Source organism: Ictalurus punctatus, chromosome 25, assembly GCF_001660625.3.
Source record: "Ictalurus punctatus breed USDA103 chromosome 25, Coco_2.0, whole genome shotgun sequence".
In the NCBI taxonomy this organism is placed as follows: domain Eukaryota; kingdom Metazoa; phylum Chordata; class Actinopteri; order Siluriformes; family Ictaluridae; genus Ictalurus; species Ictalurus punctatus.
In genome coordinates, this window is record NC_030440.2 from 20,083,049 (window position 1) to 20,099,901 (window position 16,853).

Sequence of the window (16,853 nt, forward strand, 5' to 3'; positions counted from 1 at the left end):
TAGTTTGAGTATTTCAGAAACTCCTGCTGGGATTTTGTTGCTCTGGTGAGGAGACAGAGAGGAGACAGAGGGGTGACAGAGAAAGAGACATAGGAGACAGAGAGAGAGAGAGAGAGAGAGAGAGGAGACAGAGAGAGAGAGACAGAGAGGAGACCGAGAGAGGAGACTGAGAGAGAGAGGAGAGCAAGAGAGGAGACAGCGAGAGAGGGGGGAGAGGGAGAGGGAGAGAGAGAGAGAGAGAGAGAGAGAGAGAGAGAGAGAGAGAAAGGGGGAGACAGAGAGAGGAGACACAGAGAGAGGAGAGAGAGGGGAGACAGAGAGAGGAACAGAAAGAGAGGAGACAGAGGGAGGGGGAGACAGAGAGAGAGAGAGGGGGGGGGAGACCAAGAGAAAGGAAACACAGAGGGAGAGAGGGGGGGAGAAAGAAAGGGGGAGACAGAGAGAGAGGGGGGGACAAAGAGAGGAGACAGAGATGAGGGGGGGGACAAAGAGAGAGAGGGGGGGAGCCAGAGGAGCCAGAGAGAGAATGGGGGGGGGAGAGAGAGAGAGAGAGAGGAGACAGAGAGAGGAGACACAGAGAGAGAGAGAGAGGAGACAGAGAGAGAGAGGGGAGGGGGGACCGAGAGAGAGGAGACAGAGAGACAGAGGAGGCCAAGAGAAGAGAGGGGGGGTGACAGAGAAAGAGGCATAGGAGATAGAGAGAGAGAGGAGAGAGAGAGAGAGAGAGAGAGAGAGAGAGAGAGAGAGAGAGAGAGAGAGAGAGAGGAGACCAAGAGAGGAGACTGAGAGAGAGAGGAGACCGAGGGGGGAGATGGAGACAGAGAGAGAGAGAAAGAAAGGGGGAGACAGAGGAGACACACAGAGAGAGAGGGGGGGGGCAGAGAGAGAGAGAGAGAGAAAGGGGGAGACAGAGAGAGGAGACACAGAGAGAGGAGACAGAGAGAGGAACAGAGAGTGAGAGGAGACAGAGAGAGGGGGAGACCAAGAGAAAGGAAACACAGAGGGAGAGGGGGGGGGAGAAAAGGGGGAGACAGAGAGATAGGGGGGGCAGAGAGAGGACACAGAGATGAGGGGGGGGGACCAAGAGAGAGGAAACGGAGAGAGAGAGGGGGGAGACAGAGGAGCCAGAGGGGGGGGGAGACAGAGAGGAAACAGAGAGAGAGAGAGAGAGGGGAGACAGAGAGAGGAGACACAGAGAGAGAGAGAGAGAGGAGATGGAGAGAGAGGGGGGGGGGGAACCGAGAGAGAGGAGACAGAGAGACAGAGGAGACCAAGAGAGGAGAGGGGGGGTGACAGAGAAAGAGGCATAGGAGACAGAGAGAGAGAGAGAGAGAGAGAGAGAGAGGAGACCAAGAGAGGAGACTGAGAGAGCGAGGAGACCAAGAGAGGAGACAGCGAGAGAGGGGGGACAAAGAGAGAGAGAGAGAGAGAGACAGAGAGAGAGAGAAAGAAAGGGGGAGACAGAGGAGACACACAGAGAGAGGGGGGGGGGCAGAGAGAGGAGACAGAGAGAGGAGAGAGAGAGAGAGAGAGAGAAAGGGGAGACAGAGAGAGGAGACACAGAGACAGAGCGGGGGACAGAGAGAGGGGGAGACAGAGAGAGGAACAGAGAGAGAGAGGAGACAGAGAGAGTGGGAGACAGAGAGAGAGAGGGGGGGAGACCAAGAGAAAGGAAACACAGAGGGAGAGGGGGGGAGGGGGAGACAGAGAGAGAGGGGGGGGGACCAAGAGAGAGGAAACGGAGAGAGAGAGGGGGGAGACAGAGGAGCCAGATAGGGGGGGGAGACAGAGAGAGAGAGAGAAAGAGACAGAGAGGAAACAGAGAGAGAGAGAGGGGGGGGGGGGAGACAGAGAGAGGAGACACAGAAAGAGAGAATGGGGGGACAGAGAGAGAGAGAGGAGACAGAGAGAGGGAGGAGATGGAGAGAGAGAGGGGGGGGGGCGAGAGAGAGGAGCCAGAGAGAGAGAGAGAGCGGGGGGAGACAGAGAGAGAAAGAGGGGAGGGAGAGAGAGAGAGGGGGAGACAGAGAGAGGAAAGAGGGGAGGGAGACAGAGAGAGGGGGGAGCGGGGGGAGACGGGGGGGGGGCAATGAGAGGAGACAGAGACAGAGAGGGGGGGACAGAGAGAGAGGAGAGAGAGGAGAGGCTGTGGAGCGAGTGGGAAATGGGAACCATCTTTAGAGTGGTTACAGAATGCTTTTAGCAGGGATGGGATATCCTCTTCTCTCATACAGCCTGCACTGTTGTTCTTTCTGCCTCAGCCTTCTGTACACGTCCCTGTAGATTATCATGGGCACAGACTCACACAGGATGTTTTTAACTCTAGAGACTGTTGCATGTGAAAATCCCAGGAGATCAGCAGTCACTGAAATACTCTGGTACCAACATCCCGCCCCGGTTGAACATCCCGCCCCGGTTAAACAATCCACCCCGGTTGAACATCACGCCCCGATTACACATCCAGCCCCGATTACACATCCCGTCCCGATTAATCATCCCACCCCGGTTAAACATCCCGGTTAAACATCCCGCCCCGGTTGAACATCCCGCCCCGGTTAAACATCCCACCTAAACATCCCACCCTGCCTAAACATTCTGCCCCGGTTAAAGATCCTGCTTAAAAACATCCCGCCCCGATTACACATCCCGTCCCCACCCTGCCCTGATTAAACATCCCGTCCCGGTTGAACATCCTGCCCTGGTTAAACATCCCGCCTAAACATCCCGCCCCGGTTAAACATCTCACCTAAACATCTTGCCTAAACATCCCGCCCCGGTTAAACATCTCACCTAAACATCCTGCCCCGGTTAAACATCCCGCCTAAACATTTTGCCTAAACATCCCGCCTCGGTTAAACATCCCACCTGAACATCCCATCTACAGTGAGGGAAAAAAGTATTTGATCCCCTGCTGATTTTGTTAGTTTGCCCACTGACAAAGAAATGATCAGTCTATAATTTTAATGGTAGGTTTATTTGAACAGTGAGAGACAGAATAACAAGAAGAAAATCCAGAAAAATGCATGTCAAAAATGTTATAAATTGATTTGCATTTTAATGAGGGAAATAAGTATTTAACCCCCTCTCAATCAGAAAGATTTCTGGCTCCCAGGTGTCTTTTATACAGGTAACGAGCTGAGATTAGGAGCACACTCTTAAAGGGAGTGCTCCTAATCTCAGCTTGTTACCTGTATAAAAGACACCTGTCCACAGAAGCAATCAATCAATCAGATTCCAAACTCTCCACCATGGCCAAGACCAAAGAGCTCTCCAAGGATGTCAGGGACAAGATTGTAGACCTACACAAGTCTGGAATGGGCTACAAGACCATTGCCAAGCAGCTTGGTGAGAAGGTGACAACAGTTGGTGCAATTGTTCGCAAATGGAAGAAACACAAAAGAACTGTCGATCTCCCTCGGCCTGGGGCTCCATGCAAGATCTCACCTCGTGGAGTTGCAATGATCATGAGAACAGTGAGGAATCAGCCCAGAACTACACGCGAGGATCTTGTCAATGATCTCAAGGCAGCTGGGACCATAGTCACCAAGAAAACAATTGGTAACACACTACGCCGTGAAGGACTGAAATCCTGCAGTGCCCGCAAGGTCCCCCTGCTCAAGAAAGCACATATACATGCCCGTCTGAAGTTTGCCAATGAACATCTGAATGATTCAGAGGACAACTGGGTGAAAGTGTTGTGGTCAGATGAGACTAAAATGGAGCTCTTTGGCATCAACTCAACTCGCCGTGTTTGCTGCCTATGACCCCAAGAACACCATCCCCACCGTCAAACATGGAGGTGGAAGCATTATACTTTGGGGGTGTTTTTCTGCTAAGGGGACAGGACAACTTCACTGCATCAAAGGGATGATGGGCGGGGCCATGTACCGTCAAATGTTGGGTGAGAACCTCCTTCCCTCAGCCAGGGCATTGAAAATGGGTCGTGGATGGGTATTCCAGCATGACAATGACCCAAAACACATGGCCAAGGCAACAAAGGAGTGGCTCAAGAAGAAGCACATTAAGGTCCTGGAGTGACCTAGCCAGTCTCCAGACCTTAATCCCATAGAAAATCTGTGGAGGGAGCTGAAGGTTCGAGTTGCCAAACGTCAGCCTCGAAACCTTAATGACTTGGAGAGGATCTGCAAAGAGGAGTGGGACAAAATCCCTCCTGAGATGTGTGCAAACCTGGTGGCCAACTACAAGAAACATCTGACCTCATCTTGTTGTTATTCTGTCTCTCACTGTTCAAATAAACCTACCATTAAAATTATAGACTGATCATTTCTTTGTCAGTGGGCAAACATACAAAATCAGCAGGGGATCAAATACTTTTTTCCCTCACTGTAAACATCCCGCCCCGGTTAAAGTCACTGTTCTGATGTTTGATGTGAATGTTAACTGAAGCTCTTGACCTGTATCTGCATGAGTTTATTTACTGTGCTACTGCCACATGATTGGCTGATTAGATAACTGCATGTGTGAGCATGTGTACAGGTGTTCTTAATAAAGTGGACGGTGAGTGTATTTTAGAGAAGTGATGAAACAGCGCACTCTGCAGGCAGTATGTCGTCATTACAGGAGACATTTAAGGTGGAATGGAAATTAGAGAAATCAGAAGAGTGCAGATCAGATCATAAACACAATAAAACCGGCATAATGATTATTAATAACGCGCGCGTGTGTGTGTGTGTGTGTGTGTGTGTGTGTGTGTGTGTGTGTGTGTGCGTGCGCGCGCGTTGTAGCTGTGTGTTGAGACGGTGCCCTTTACTGCAGGGTGGGACAGCGACACACACACACACACTCAGCACCGCGGCGCAACACAAACCGGACACACACATCAATGCAGCGGTGTGTGTGAGAGAGAGAGACTGCACGAGGATTTTAGGTAGGTCTCCGCGATTAATAGGCTATAATCATTTTGTCATATTACGTGTGTGTGTGTGTGTGTGTGTGTGTGTGTGTGTGTGTGTGTGTGTGTGTTAGTGTGTGTTACACTGGAGCATCTTCATTCTTCATGTGAACCTGGTCATGATGCTGCGATCCGGGACGCGGTATCTATCAAAGGGATAAAAACCGGAAGTGACAGAGCTCGCGCATTAACGGACTAAACCTTTGCTTGTGACGGTCAGAGACTAGTGTGTGTGTGTGTGTGTGTGTGTGTGTGTGTGTGTGTGTGATGGAGGTTGCGCGCGCGGTGTGTGTTTTATTCATAGAAATCCGAGCATCTACCGGCCTTCATAATCATCATAATTCTGTGTGTGTGTGTGTATGTGTGTGTGTACATACATAATTAGCGGCGCGTGCTTTGACGTGAATGTGGAGAAAATCAATAAACAGTACCGTGACACCGATAAATCTGCGCGCGGTACATGGACATGCTGACGTCATTGAGGTGGCGTTAATATGTTTTAATGATGAGGAATAAAAGAGCTGAGTAACGGAATAGGATTTCAGACAGGCCTGGAACTGCGCGAACACACACACACACACACACACACACACACACACACACACACACACACACACAGGTGCTTGAAAGTTTGTGAACCCTTTAGAAGTTTCTATATTTCTACATAACTATGATCTAAAACATCATCAGATTTTCACACGAGTCCTAAAAGTAGATAAAAAGAACCTGATTAAACAAATGAGACAAAAATATTATACTTGGTCATTTATTTATTGAGGAAAATTATCCAGTGTTACATATCTGTGAGGGGTAAAAGTATGTGCACCCTTTGCTTTCAGTATGTGGTGTGACTCCTTGTGCAGTAATAACTGCAGATAAACGTTTGGGGTAACTGTTGATCATCTGCACATCGGCTTGGAGGAATTTTATCCCGTTCCTCAGAACAGAACAGCTTCAACTCTGGGGTGTTGGTGGGTTTCCTCACATGAACTGCTTGCTTCAGGTCCTTCCACAACATTTCTACTGGATTAAGGTCAGGACTTTGACTTGGACATTCCAAAACATGAACTTTATTCTTCTTTAAGCGTTCTTTAGTAGAACGACTCTTGTGTTTAGGATCGTTGTCTTGCTGCATGACCCACTTTCTCTTCAGATTCAGTTCATGGACAGATGTCCTGATATTTTCCTTTAGAGTTCGCTGGTATCATGCACAGTTCATTGTTCCATCAGTGATGGCGAGTCGTCCTGGTCCAAATGCAGCAAAACAGGTCCAAATCATGACACTACCACCACCATGTTTCACAGATGGGAGAAGGTTCTTATGCTGGAATGCAGTGTTTTCCTTTATCCAAACATAACGCTTCTCATTTAAACCAAAAAGTTCCGTTTTTTTCTTATCCATCCACAAAACATTTTTCCAGAAGCCTTCTGGCTCGTCCACGTGATCTTTATCAAACTGCAGAAGGTCAGCAATGTTCTTTTTGGAGAGCAGTGGCTTTCTCCTTGCAACCCTGCCATGCACACCATTGTTGTTCAGTGTTCTCCTGATGGTGGACTCATGAACATTAACATTAGCCAATGTGAAAGAGGACTTTAGTTGGTTAGAAGTTACCCTGGGTTCCTTTGTGACCTCGTGGACTATTACACGTCTTGCTCTTGGAGTGATCTTTGTTGGTCTCCACTCCTGGGGAGGGGAACAATGATGTTGAATTTCCCCCATTTGTACACAATCTGTCTGATTGTGGATTGGTGGAGTCCAAACGCTTTAGAGATGGTTTTGTGAACTTTTCCAGCCTGATCAGCATCAACAACTCTCTTTCTGAGGTCCTCAGAGATCTCTTTTGTTCGTGTCATGATACACTTCCACAAACATGTAGTGATCAGACTCTGCTAGATCTGACTCTGATAGATCCCTGTTCTTTAAATAAAACAGGGCGTCACTCACTCACACCTGATCATCATCATCCCACTGACTGAAAACACCTGACTCTAATTTCACCTTCAGATTAACTGCTAATCCTAGCCGTTCACATACTTTACCCCTCACAGATATTTAATAATGGCTCACTGTATTCAATAAATAAATGAAAAAGTATAATGTTTTTGTCTCATTTGTTTAATTGGGTTTTTTATCTACTTTTAGGACTCGTGTGAAAATCTGCTGATGTTTTAGATCATATTTATGCAGAAATATAGAAAATTATAAAGGGTTCACAAACTTTCAAGCACCACTGTACATATTAATATTAAGAGGTTAACAATCAGACGTGTCTCTCCAGGTGTGTTCCAATCTGCAGCATATAGACACCTCAGATGAGTGGAAATGAGAGTGTTTTTAATTAATCTGAAAGAGAAAAATGACATACTCTGGTGATTTTCGTATAATGTGTGTATTTCTACATTCACATCATAAAGGAATTACCATAATAACTGTAATCTCTGTAAACTGTAACTGTAAACACCATCTTCTGATTAAACTCAGTTTCAAGTAAATGTAAGTAAAGTATGTCAAGTAATTTTTTTTTAGAATTTCAGTTCCTAATGTATGTTTATATTTAATGTCTTCCTAATGAAAGTACACAGTCCTTTACTCACTTGGTTATTGTTACAGATGTAGTCAATAAAAATAAGGTTTAGCTTTTTTCCTTAAACTTTTCCAAAATGTTCTCTTTCCGTTTCCAAAATAGAAATGAATAATTTCCTTTCCAGTCTTTGTGATTACAGCAGCTCTTACACACAAATCTACAGCATCCAGGCCAGATTAAACACTGAAGAAACGCTGAGACATAAACTGTACTTCGGAAATGAAAATCTTTAGTCTATGTGAACTTCAAATGATAGACTGGAGTCAATAATCACTCCAAGGTCTTTTACTGCTGTACATGATGAAACAGAAAGTCCATCCAGAGTAACTGTGAGATCAGAAGAACCCAGAAGAGATCCTAGAAGAAGTTCTGTCTTATCAGAATTAAGTAAGAGGAAGTTAATAAACATCCAACATCTAATGTCCTTTACACATTCTTCAACTTTACTAAGCTGCTGTCTGTCCTCTGGCTTCGCTGAAACATACAGCTGTGTATCATCAGCATAACAGTGGAAGCTAATTCCATGTTTACGAATAATTTGACCTAGAGGTAGCATATATAAAGTAAAATGCGGTGGGCCTAAAACGGAACCTTGTGGAACACCAAATTTAATGTCTGTATGCATGGAGAAGTCTCCATTTACATCTACGAACTGATAACGATCGGTCAGATAAGACCTGAGCCAGGAGAGGACTGTTCCCTTAATACCAACAACATTTTCTAATCTATCAAGGAGAGTAGTGTGATCTATAGTATCAAAAGCTGCACTAAGGTCGAGTAACACAAGCAGCGAGACACAACCCTGATCAGAGGTCAGTAGAAGGTCATTTACTACTTTAACTAACGCTGTCTCTGTGCTATGATGAGGTCTAAATCCTGACTGATACATTTCATGAATGTTGTTCCTATGTAAGTACGAGCACAGCTGCTGTGTACAACCTTTTCTAATACCTTGGCTCAAGGTTGGCTTATTTAATCATGGATTTAATAACTGCTAATTTTACATGCAATTAGTGCTAAGGGAGGAGTTGATTATGTTTAATAGAGGTTTCATGTCTTAGAATCTGTTTAAGGAGATGTGACTCTGGACAACCTCACTGACCTCACATGCATCACACAGTAACAAAAGCGAATACCGTGAGACGGAAAGTGTGTTCTTGTGCATCACTGGTCAGTTCCCCCCTGTTTCCCAGAATGCTCAGTGGCTGGTGGGTGGAGTAAAGATGAGTGTGACATCATGGTTTTTGGTGAGCAGCTCCGGCACTCGGCACCGGTTGCCGCGGGAGATGATCTTTGTGGGCCGTGAGGACTGTGAGCTCATGCTGCAGGTGAGACGTCATTAAATACACACACACACACACACACACACACACACACACACACACACACACTGTGGTCACTAAAACAAATTCAGAATATTTATTTCTCTGAAACTGGCCTGTGATTGGATCAGCTATAATGATGTCATGCGTTTATCATCTTCATGATGTGTGCAGCCGCTTCAGCCGTTAATTCATCCTGATTAACAATAACAAACTACTAACGTATTAATAATGATAAGACGTTGACCTGTCTGTCTGTCTGTCTCTCTCTCTGTCTCTCTTTCTGTCTCTCTCCCTGTCTCTCCCCTTGTCTCTCTCATTCTATCTCTCTCTCATTCTGTCTCCCTGTCTCTCTCTCTGTCTCTATCCCTCTCATTCTGTCTCTCTGTCTCTCCCCTTGTCTCTCTCTGTCTCTCTCCCTGTCTCTCTCCCTCTCTCTGTCTCTCTCTCTGTCTCTCTCTCTCTCCCTGTCTCTCCCCTTGTCTCTCTCTATGTTTCTCTCTCATTCTATCTCTCTCCCATTCTCTCTCCCTGTCTCTCTCCTGTCGCTCTCTGTTTCTCTCTCCCTGTCTCACTCCTTGTCTCTCACTATGTCTATCTCTCTCTCACTCTGTATCCCTGTCTCTCTCTGTCTCTCTCATTATATCTCTCTCACTCTCTCTTCCTGTCTCTCCCTGTCTCTCTCCTTGTCTCTCATTCTGTCTCTCTTCTTGTCTCTCACTCTGTCTCTCTCTATCTGACGCTCTGTCTGTCTCACTGTCTCAGTCCCGCAGTGTGGATAAACAGCATGCTGTCATTAACTACGATGCTGCTACAGATGAGCACTTGGTGAAAGATCTGGGCAGTTTAAACGGGGTAAAATTAACCTCTCCACTTCACTTACAACGTCATTTTATTATCTATTTTACACAGCAGTAATAAATAATAAGTAAGAATAAATGTAAAAATAAGTATCACATGATAAGTGCACTGTCACATTACAGTAACTCAAACACCAGAGTCCTTATAAAGGGTACTCATCTACACTATCTGGCCAGAAGTATGTGGACACTTGCCCATCACACCTATATGAGCTTGTTGGACATCCCATTACAAAACTAGGGGTGTTAATGTGGAGTTTCCCCCCTTTGTGCTTTGTGGCTACAACAGGCTCCACGCTTCTGGGAAGGCTTTCTACAAGATTTTGGATTCTGTGGGAAATTGGGCCTAAAACAGAACCTTGTGGAACACCAAACTTTACCTCAGTATGCACGGAAAAGTCTCCATTTACATCTACAAACTGATAACGGATCGGTCTAATAAGACCTGTGGTAGGAGAGGACTGTTCCCTTAATGCCAACAACATTTTCTAATCTATCAAGGAGAATAGTGTGATCTATAGTATCAAAAGCTGCACTAAGGTCAAGTAGCACAAGCAATGAGACACAACCCTGATCAGAGGCCAGTAGAAGGTCATTTACTACTTTAACTAACGCTGTCTCTGTGCTATGATGAGGTCTAAATCCTGACTGATACATTTCATGAATGTTGTTCCTATGTAAGTACAAGCAGAGCTGCTGTGTACAACCTTTTCTAATACCTTGGAGATGAAGGGGAGATTTGATATAGGTCTATAGCTGGACAGGTGAGAGGGGTCAAGGTCAGTTTTTTTAATCAGGGGTTTAATAACTGCTCATTTAAATGGTTTAGGAACATAACCAGTGCTCAGGGAAGAATTGATTATTTTTTAGAAGGGGTGTGATTACTTCTGGAATAATCTGTATGAGGAAACATGTAGGTAAGAGATCTACTATACAAGTTGATGAGATTAATGAAGCGAGTTCGGTCTCTCTAAGGAGAGTAAAACATTCTAATGGTTGATCTGGTATTATTATATTATTATCTACAGGATTAGTTATAAGACTGTCTGGTTTTAAATCAATTAATTAATTAATTTTTTTGCCTGATATTTTCAGATTTTTTCATTGAAAATAAATCATGAAATCGTCACTGCTACATATTGATGGTGTGCATGTTTCTGTTGTGGTTTTATTCCTAGTTACAGTTTTAAATAAGAATCTAGGCTTCTTTTTGTCTGAGGTTTGAGATGAAATTTGCAAATTCACAAATGAATTCAGACTATGGCCCTGGGAGTCTGTAGATAATAATTAGTGGAATCAAATGAGTAGACATTTTTTATGGCTACATATGATATTTACATTTATGGCATTTGGCAGACGCCCTTACCCAGAGCGACATACAGACGTCTCTATCTATAAATATATCCTGATACTGGTTCACTAGGTCATGGACTAAGAATACCATCAGTCTTATAACTCTGTTGGGAGGTAATATAGTAAGAAAAACACACAGACAACACATTTATTTTCAATGAAAAGTGTTAGTTTAAGTACTTTAGGAAGAGGTAAGTCATTAGACAAGGTTTGAAAGCGCCAGTGACTCAGCTGTTCGGACATCTAGATGAAGATCATTCCACCACCGAGGTGCCAGAACAGAGAAGAGTCTTGATGAAGGTCTTCCTTGTACCCTGAGAGATGGTGGCACCAGTCGAGCAGTGCTATAGGTTCAGGGGGGAAGGCGGTGCAGTGCGGGGTGTGATTAGTGCTTTGAGGTAGGTGGGTACTGGTCCATTTGTGGCTTTGTAGGTAAGCATCAGCGTTTTAAATCTGATGTGGGCAGCTACAGGAAGCCAGTAGAGGAAGTGTAACAATGTATTGGTGTTGGAGAACTTAGGAAGGTTGAAAACCAGTTGTGCACCTGCATTCTGGATCAGTTATAGAGGTTTAATGGAGCTCAGAGACAGACGTTCCAGGATCGGGGAGCAGCCATCCTGTCTCAAAATAATAAGCAGCTGAACCATCATCAAAGTGGCCTGTGTGGATAGAAATTGATGAATCCTTCTGATGTTGTAAAGGAGAACTCGTCATGAGCAATGTGAGAGGAAAAGGACAGTTGATTGTCCATGGTTACTCCAAGGTCGCGTGCAGTGACCGAAGTTGGGATCAGAGAGTTATGGCGTAGAGATATATTAGTATAAAAAGCTTCAAACACATTGAATTTATGACTAGGTTTTTATGTGATGCTTAAATTATCATTATGAATGAGTGATTTGGCTTAATCCCATTTCTGTTAAACACATTATATTAAACTCCTGATCAGTGATGGTTTCATTAACAATAAGTGCTTTAGATGTAAGAGAGCTAATATTTAACAGTGCTAGCTTCAGATCAAAGTTGCATTCAGTATGATCTCATTTTATGTTAATTAGGTTACTAAAACAAACTTCCCCGAATATTTCTACATTTATGTTTATCTCGGGGAACAGACACAGTCTGGATATTGTGGAACTTACGTGAGGACTCAGTGCAGTTAGCAGACGGTTGGTTTAGCCTGCTTGTGTGCTCCCTGGCCTTGGCTCTGGATTGCTACAGATTAACTAGACCTGTTCTGAGACTATGTGTTATGCTGCAACAAATGAGAGCAGCACCTTCCCGAGTGAGATGGATCCCATCCCGCCCTAACAGCCCAGCCTTGCCCTCAAAATTACTCCAATTATCTATAAAGCCCACATTGTTTTCAGAGCACCACCTGGACCTCCAGCAGTTCAGCTACCATAACCTGCTGTAAGCTACATTTCACAATATTAGCAGTTACAGTTTACTGGGGCAGACCGACCAGGGCCGAAATTTCAGACATTTTGCCCTCAAGTGAACATTTAAAAAGTTCAACAAAACAGACTTCATGTAGAAACTGTAATGAATTTCCTGGTTATACAATTGCACTATTTGAACATGTGGTATTAGCACATTTATAGAAGGGGTGGATTTATTTATAATCGCACTATCCGGTGTCACCCAGATGAGGACAAGTTCCCTTTTGAGTCTGCTTCCTCTCAAGGTTTCTTCCTCATATCGTCTCAGGGAGTTTTTCCTCACCACCGTCACCTCTGGCTGCTCATTAGAGATAAATTCATACATTTAAAATCTATATCCTGAATTTATATATTTCTGTAAAGCTGCTTTGGGACAAGGTCCACTGGTAAAAGCGCTATACAAATAAAACTGAACTGAATTGAATCGAAATGTTATGAGCTGACATGTGGTAAAGGAAGCATCGCCACATTAAAGTCACGGAGCTCTTCAGTGTGATTCGTTCTACTTGTGTGTCTATGGAGATTACACATACACTTGATTCTGTGCACATGTTTGCAGTGGGTGTGGCTCAAACACCTAAACTCATTAGGAGGGGTGTCCACATACTTTTGGCCATAGAGTGATGTACATTTAATTCTGTATGTGTGTGTGTATTCTAGTGTTTGAGACAAAGCTGTAACACATACTAGACGTACAGTCTAACTGAGATACAAATGTGATCTAATTAATACAGATTAATATTCAGAACTCAGAACCCTAAACTTCTAATGTTTGTGTGTGTGTATGTGTGTGTGCGTGTGTGTGTGTCAGACCTTCGTGAATGACCTGAGGATTCCTGATCAGACGTATATCACACTCAAACTATCTGACATCGTTCGCTTCGGATATGATATCCTTCTGTCTGTCTATATATATAATAAATATTTTTAAATGAAGCTGAAGTTGTAGCAGCTGTTTGAACTAATCTGTTGTGTGGTGTGTTTGTGTGGTGTGTTTGTGTGAGTATGTGTATGTGAATATTTAACTTTAACTGTGAGAAACATTCCCATGTATATGTTCTGGAGCGGAGTCAACATCGAGTACCGGAGGAGGCTCTGAAGGTCAGTTCATATCTCACACACACACACATACAAATAATAATAATAATAATAATAATAATAATAATAATAATTATTATTATTATTATTATTATTATTATAATTGATGTGTGACTGCGCTGTATTAAATGGTAAATGGTCTGCACTTATATGGCGCCTTTTAACCTTAGCGGCTCTACAGCGCTTTACACTGTTTCTCATTCACCCATTCACACACTCACTCACACACACACACACACACACACACACACACACACACACACACGGACACACACACACACGCACTGCAAGGCGCTAGCCTGCCACTGGGAGCAACTTTCCCAAGGATACTTCAGCATGAAGTACCATGGAATGAAACTGCCAACCCTATGATTAGTGGAGAACCCACTCAGTCTGTGATAGTTTGTGACAGAACAATGTGTGATGGAACAGTGTGTGATGGAACAGTGTGTGACGGAGCGGCGTGTGACGGAGCGGCGTGTGACGGAGCGGCGTGTGACAGAGCGGCGTGTGACAGAGCGGCGTGTGACAGAGCGGCGTGTGACAGAGCGGCGTGTGACAGAGCGGCGTGTGACAGAGCGGCGTGTGACAGAGCGGCGTGTGACAGAGTGGGCAAGTCATAAGGACATGCACAGGAAGATAGACGCTCTCGTCCTCCACGAGCCTCCCAGCTATGGGTGAATAGTAAAGACTGGACTCAGCAATCTGTGCGGAAGAACTACTTAACTGGCCAATGGGCAGAAAGGGGATTCCCAGCAAAGTGTTGTGGAGCGCTTTAAGAGCATGGCGAGTCACAAAGGTCGTCAAGGTTATCCACTGCACTCAACTCCGACTCCAGCCATCTTGACCTTGTCTTGCTGTTGGACCCAGTTGGTTTCGGGCGAGAGAGTGAGGTCGACGAAATGTGCAACTCTTCCTCACTTTAAACCAAGTCACCGCGCAAGTCATTTTGTCATCTACCATCCATCCGAACCTCCAAGTTCTGTGGAGTTTCCAATGGCGTCAAACAGGGTTGTGACCTGGCGCTGACCCTGTTCAGCCTCATGTTCTCCGCAATGCTGACTGACACTCAATGCTGAGACGGTGATGTTGGGATAGGCATCAAGTACCGCACAGATGGTAATCTGTTCAAGCTCAGCAGGCTCCAAGCAAAAACCAAGGTTTCGACAGACATCATCAGGGACTTCCTCTTTGCTGATGAATGTGTCCTTAACGCTAGCACAGAAATGGACATGCAATGCAGCGTTAACAGGTTCTCCAGTGCCTGCACAAACTTCGGTCTCACCATCAGCACCAAGAAGACTGAGGTCATACATCAGCCAGCCCCAGGGAAGCCCTATACAGAGCCCAACATTACTGTTAATGGTCAGAGACTGAAAACAGTGATTGGTCACTGTACACTTTCAGCTTGGTCTGGATGGTGATGCCTCTTTGGTTCCAAACCTTGGCATACAGTCTCCCGAAAGCTGATCTGGCTCTCGCAATAGATGATGTAGTTAACGTCTGCATTGCGAGAGCCAGATCAGCTTTCGGGAGACTGTATGCCAAGGTTTGGAACCGAAGAGGCATCACCATCCAGACCAAGCTGAAAGTGTACAGGGCAGTTGTGGTCCCCACACTGCTGTATGCATGCGAAATGTGGACAGTGTACCAACCTCATTCCAGGAAACTGAACCATTTTCACACCACCAGTCTCAGGAAAATCCTTGGCATCGAGTGGCAGAACAAAGTCCCAGACACTGTGGTTCTCAATCAAGCAGGCCACCCTAGCATCTTCACCATCGTGATGATGACCCAGCTACGCTGGGCAAGACATGTGGTACGCATGACAGACCAGTGTCTACCAAAGAGACTCTTCTATGGCGAGCTCCAGTGTGTGACAGAGTGTGACAGTGTATGACAGAGTGGTGTTTGACGGTGTGTGACAGTGTGTGACAGAATAGTGTCTGACAGTGTGTTACAGAACGGTGTATGATGGAACAGTGTATGACAGTGTGTTTCTGCCCCCTGCTGTTCAGCATGAGAAATACACCAGCCAGCTGCAGATGGATTTAAAAATCTCTGAGCTGAAGAAGAAAGAACTGCAGGATGAGAGGACGAAGACAGACAGGTCTGATCGCAAGAGTGTCACAGGTAAGCGAGAGAGAGAGACAGAGAGAAAGACAGGTGTCTTAGAATTATTATTTGATTAATGGTTTGATATAATTTTTTGTTTATATTAATTCAACAGTCTGTGCATGTGTGTGTGTGTGTGTGTGTGTACAAAGAAGGCTCTGTGAGTCGTCCCACTCCTTTGTACGGTCAGCCCTCATGGTGGGGAGAAGAAGATTCAGGAAGTAAAGATTTCATTAACGAAGGACGTAAAACAGACGAGAGTCGATCAGGTACACACCTCACTCAACACCTCACTCAACACCTCAACTTATCATCTCACTTAACACATCACTTAACACCTCACTTAACACCTCACTTAATACCTCACTTAATACCTCACTTAACACCCCACTAAACGCCTCACTCTTCACTCCTCACTCAACACCTCACTTATCATCTCACTTAACACCTCTCCTAACTCCTCACTTAACACCTCATGTAACACCTCAGTTAACACATGCACCTCATGTAACACCTCACTTAACACCTCACTGAACACATGCTCCTGACTTAACACCTCACTCAACACATGCTCCTGACTTAACACCTCACTCAACATATACTCCTGACTTAACACCGCACGTAACACCTCACTAAACACCTCACTCAACGCATACTCCTCACTTAACATCTCATGTAATACCTCACTTAACACCTCACTTAACACCTCACTCAACACATGCTCCTGATTTAACACCTCACTTAACATCTCTCCTCTTTTTACAGTTCAGTTAACACACACTACTCACTTAACACCTCAATTAGCACCTTAATTAGCACATACTCCTCACTTAACACATCAATTAAGTTCTCATTTCCAGAGCCATATCTCCCTGCAGTTCTCACCTGGTTTCCCACTGAAGATAAGCAGGGTTGAATCTGGACAGTACCTGGATGGGAGACCTCCTGGGGAAAACTAAGGTTGCTGCTGGAAGTGGTATTAGTGAGGCCAGCAGTGGGTACTAGCCCTGTGGTCTGTGTGGGATCCTAATGCCCCAATATAGCGATGGGGACAGTATACTGTAAAAACAGCAGTGTCTTTCAGATGAGACGTTAAACCGAGGTCCTGACTCTCTGTGGTCATTAAAAATCCCAGGACATTTATGCTAAAGAGTAGGGATATAACCCCA

At 45.0% G+C, this 16,853-nt stretch overlaps 1 protein-coding gene across 1 annotated transcript in view; it reads left to right on the plus strand.

Annotated features, from left to right (window-relative positions):
• Positions 1-4,797: 4,797 nt before the first annotated feature.
• Positions 4,798-16,853, plus strand: part of cep170bb (centrosomal protein 170Bb) — a 30,674-nt gene continuing 18,618 nt past the window's right edge. The window contains exons 1-7 of the mRNA XM_053675923.1: positions 4,798-4,888; positions 8,691-8,825; positions 9,585-9,674; positions 13,283-13,375; positions 13,510-13,572; positions 15,588-15,702; positions 15,837-15,953. Of these exons, the coding sequence (XP_053531898.1) occupies positions 8,721-8,825; positions 9,585-9,674; positions 13,283-13,375; positions 13,510-13,572; positions 15,588-15,702; positions 15,837-15,953 (583 nt within the window). The 5' untranslated portion in view covers positions 4,798-4,888; positions 8,691-8,720. The remainder of the gene's footprint in view (positions 4,889-8,690; positions 8,826-9,584; positions 9,675-13,282; positions 13,376-13,509; positions 13,573-15,587; positions 15,703-15,836; positions 15,954-16,853) is intronic.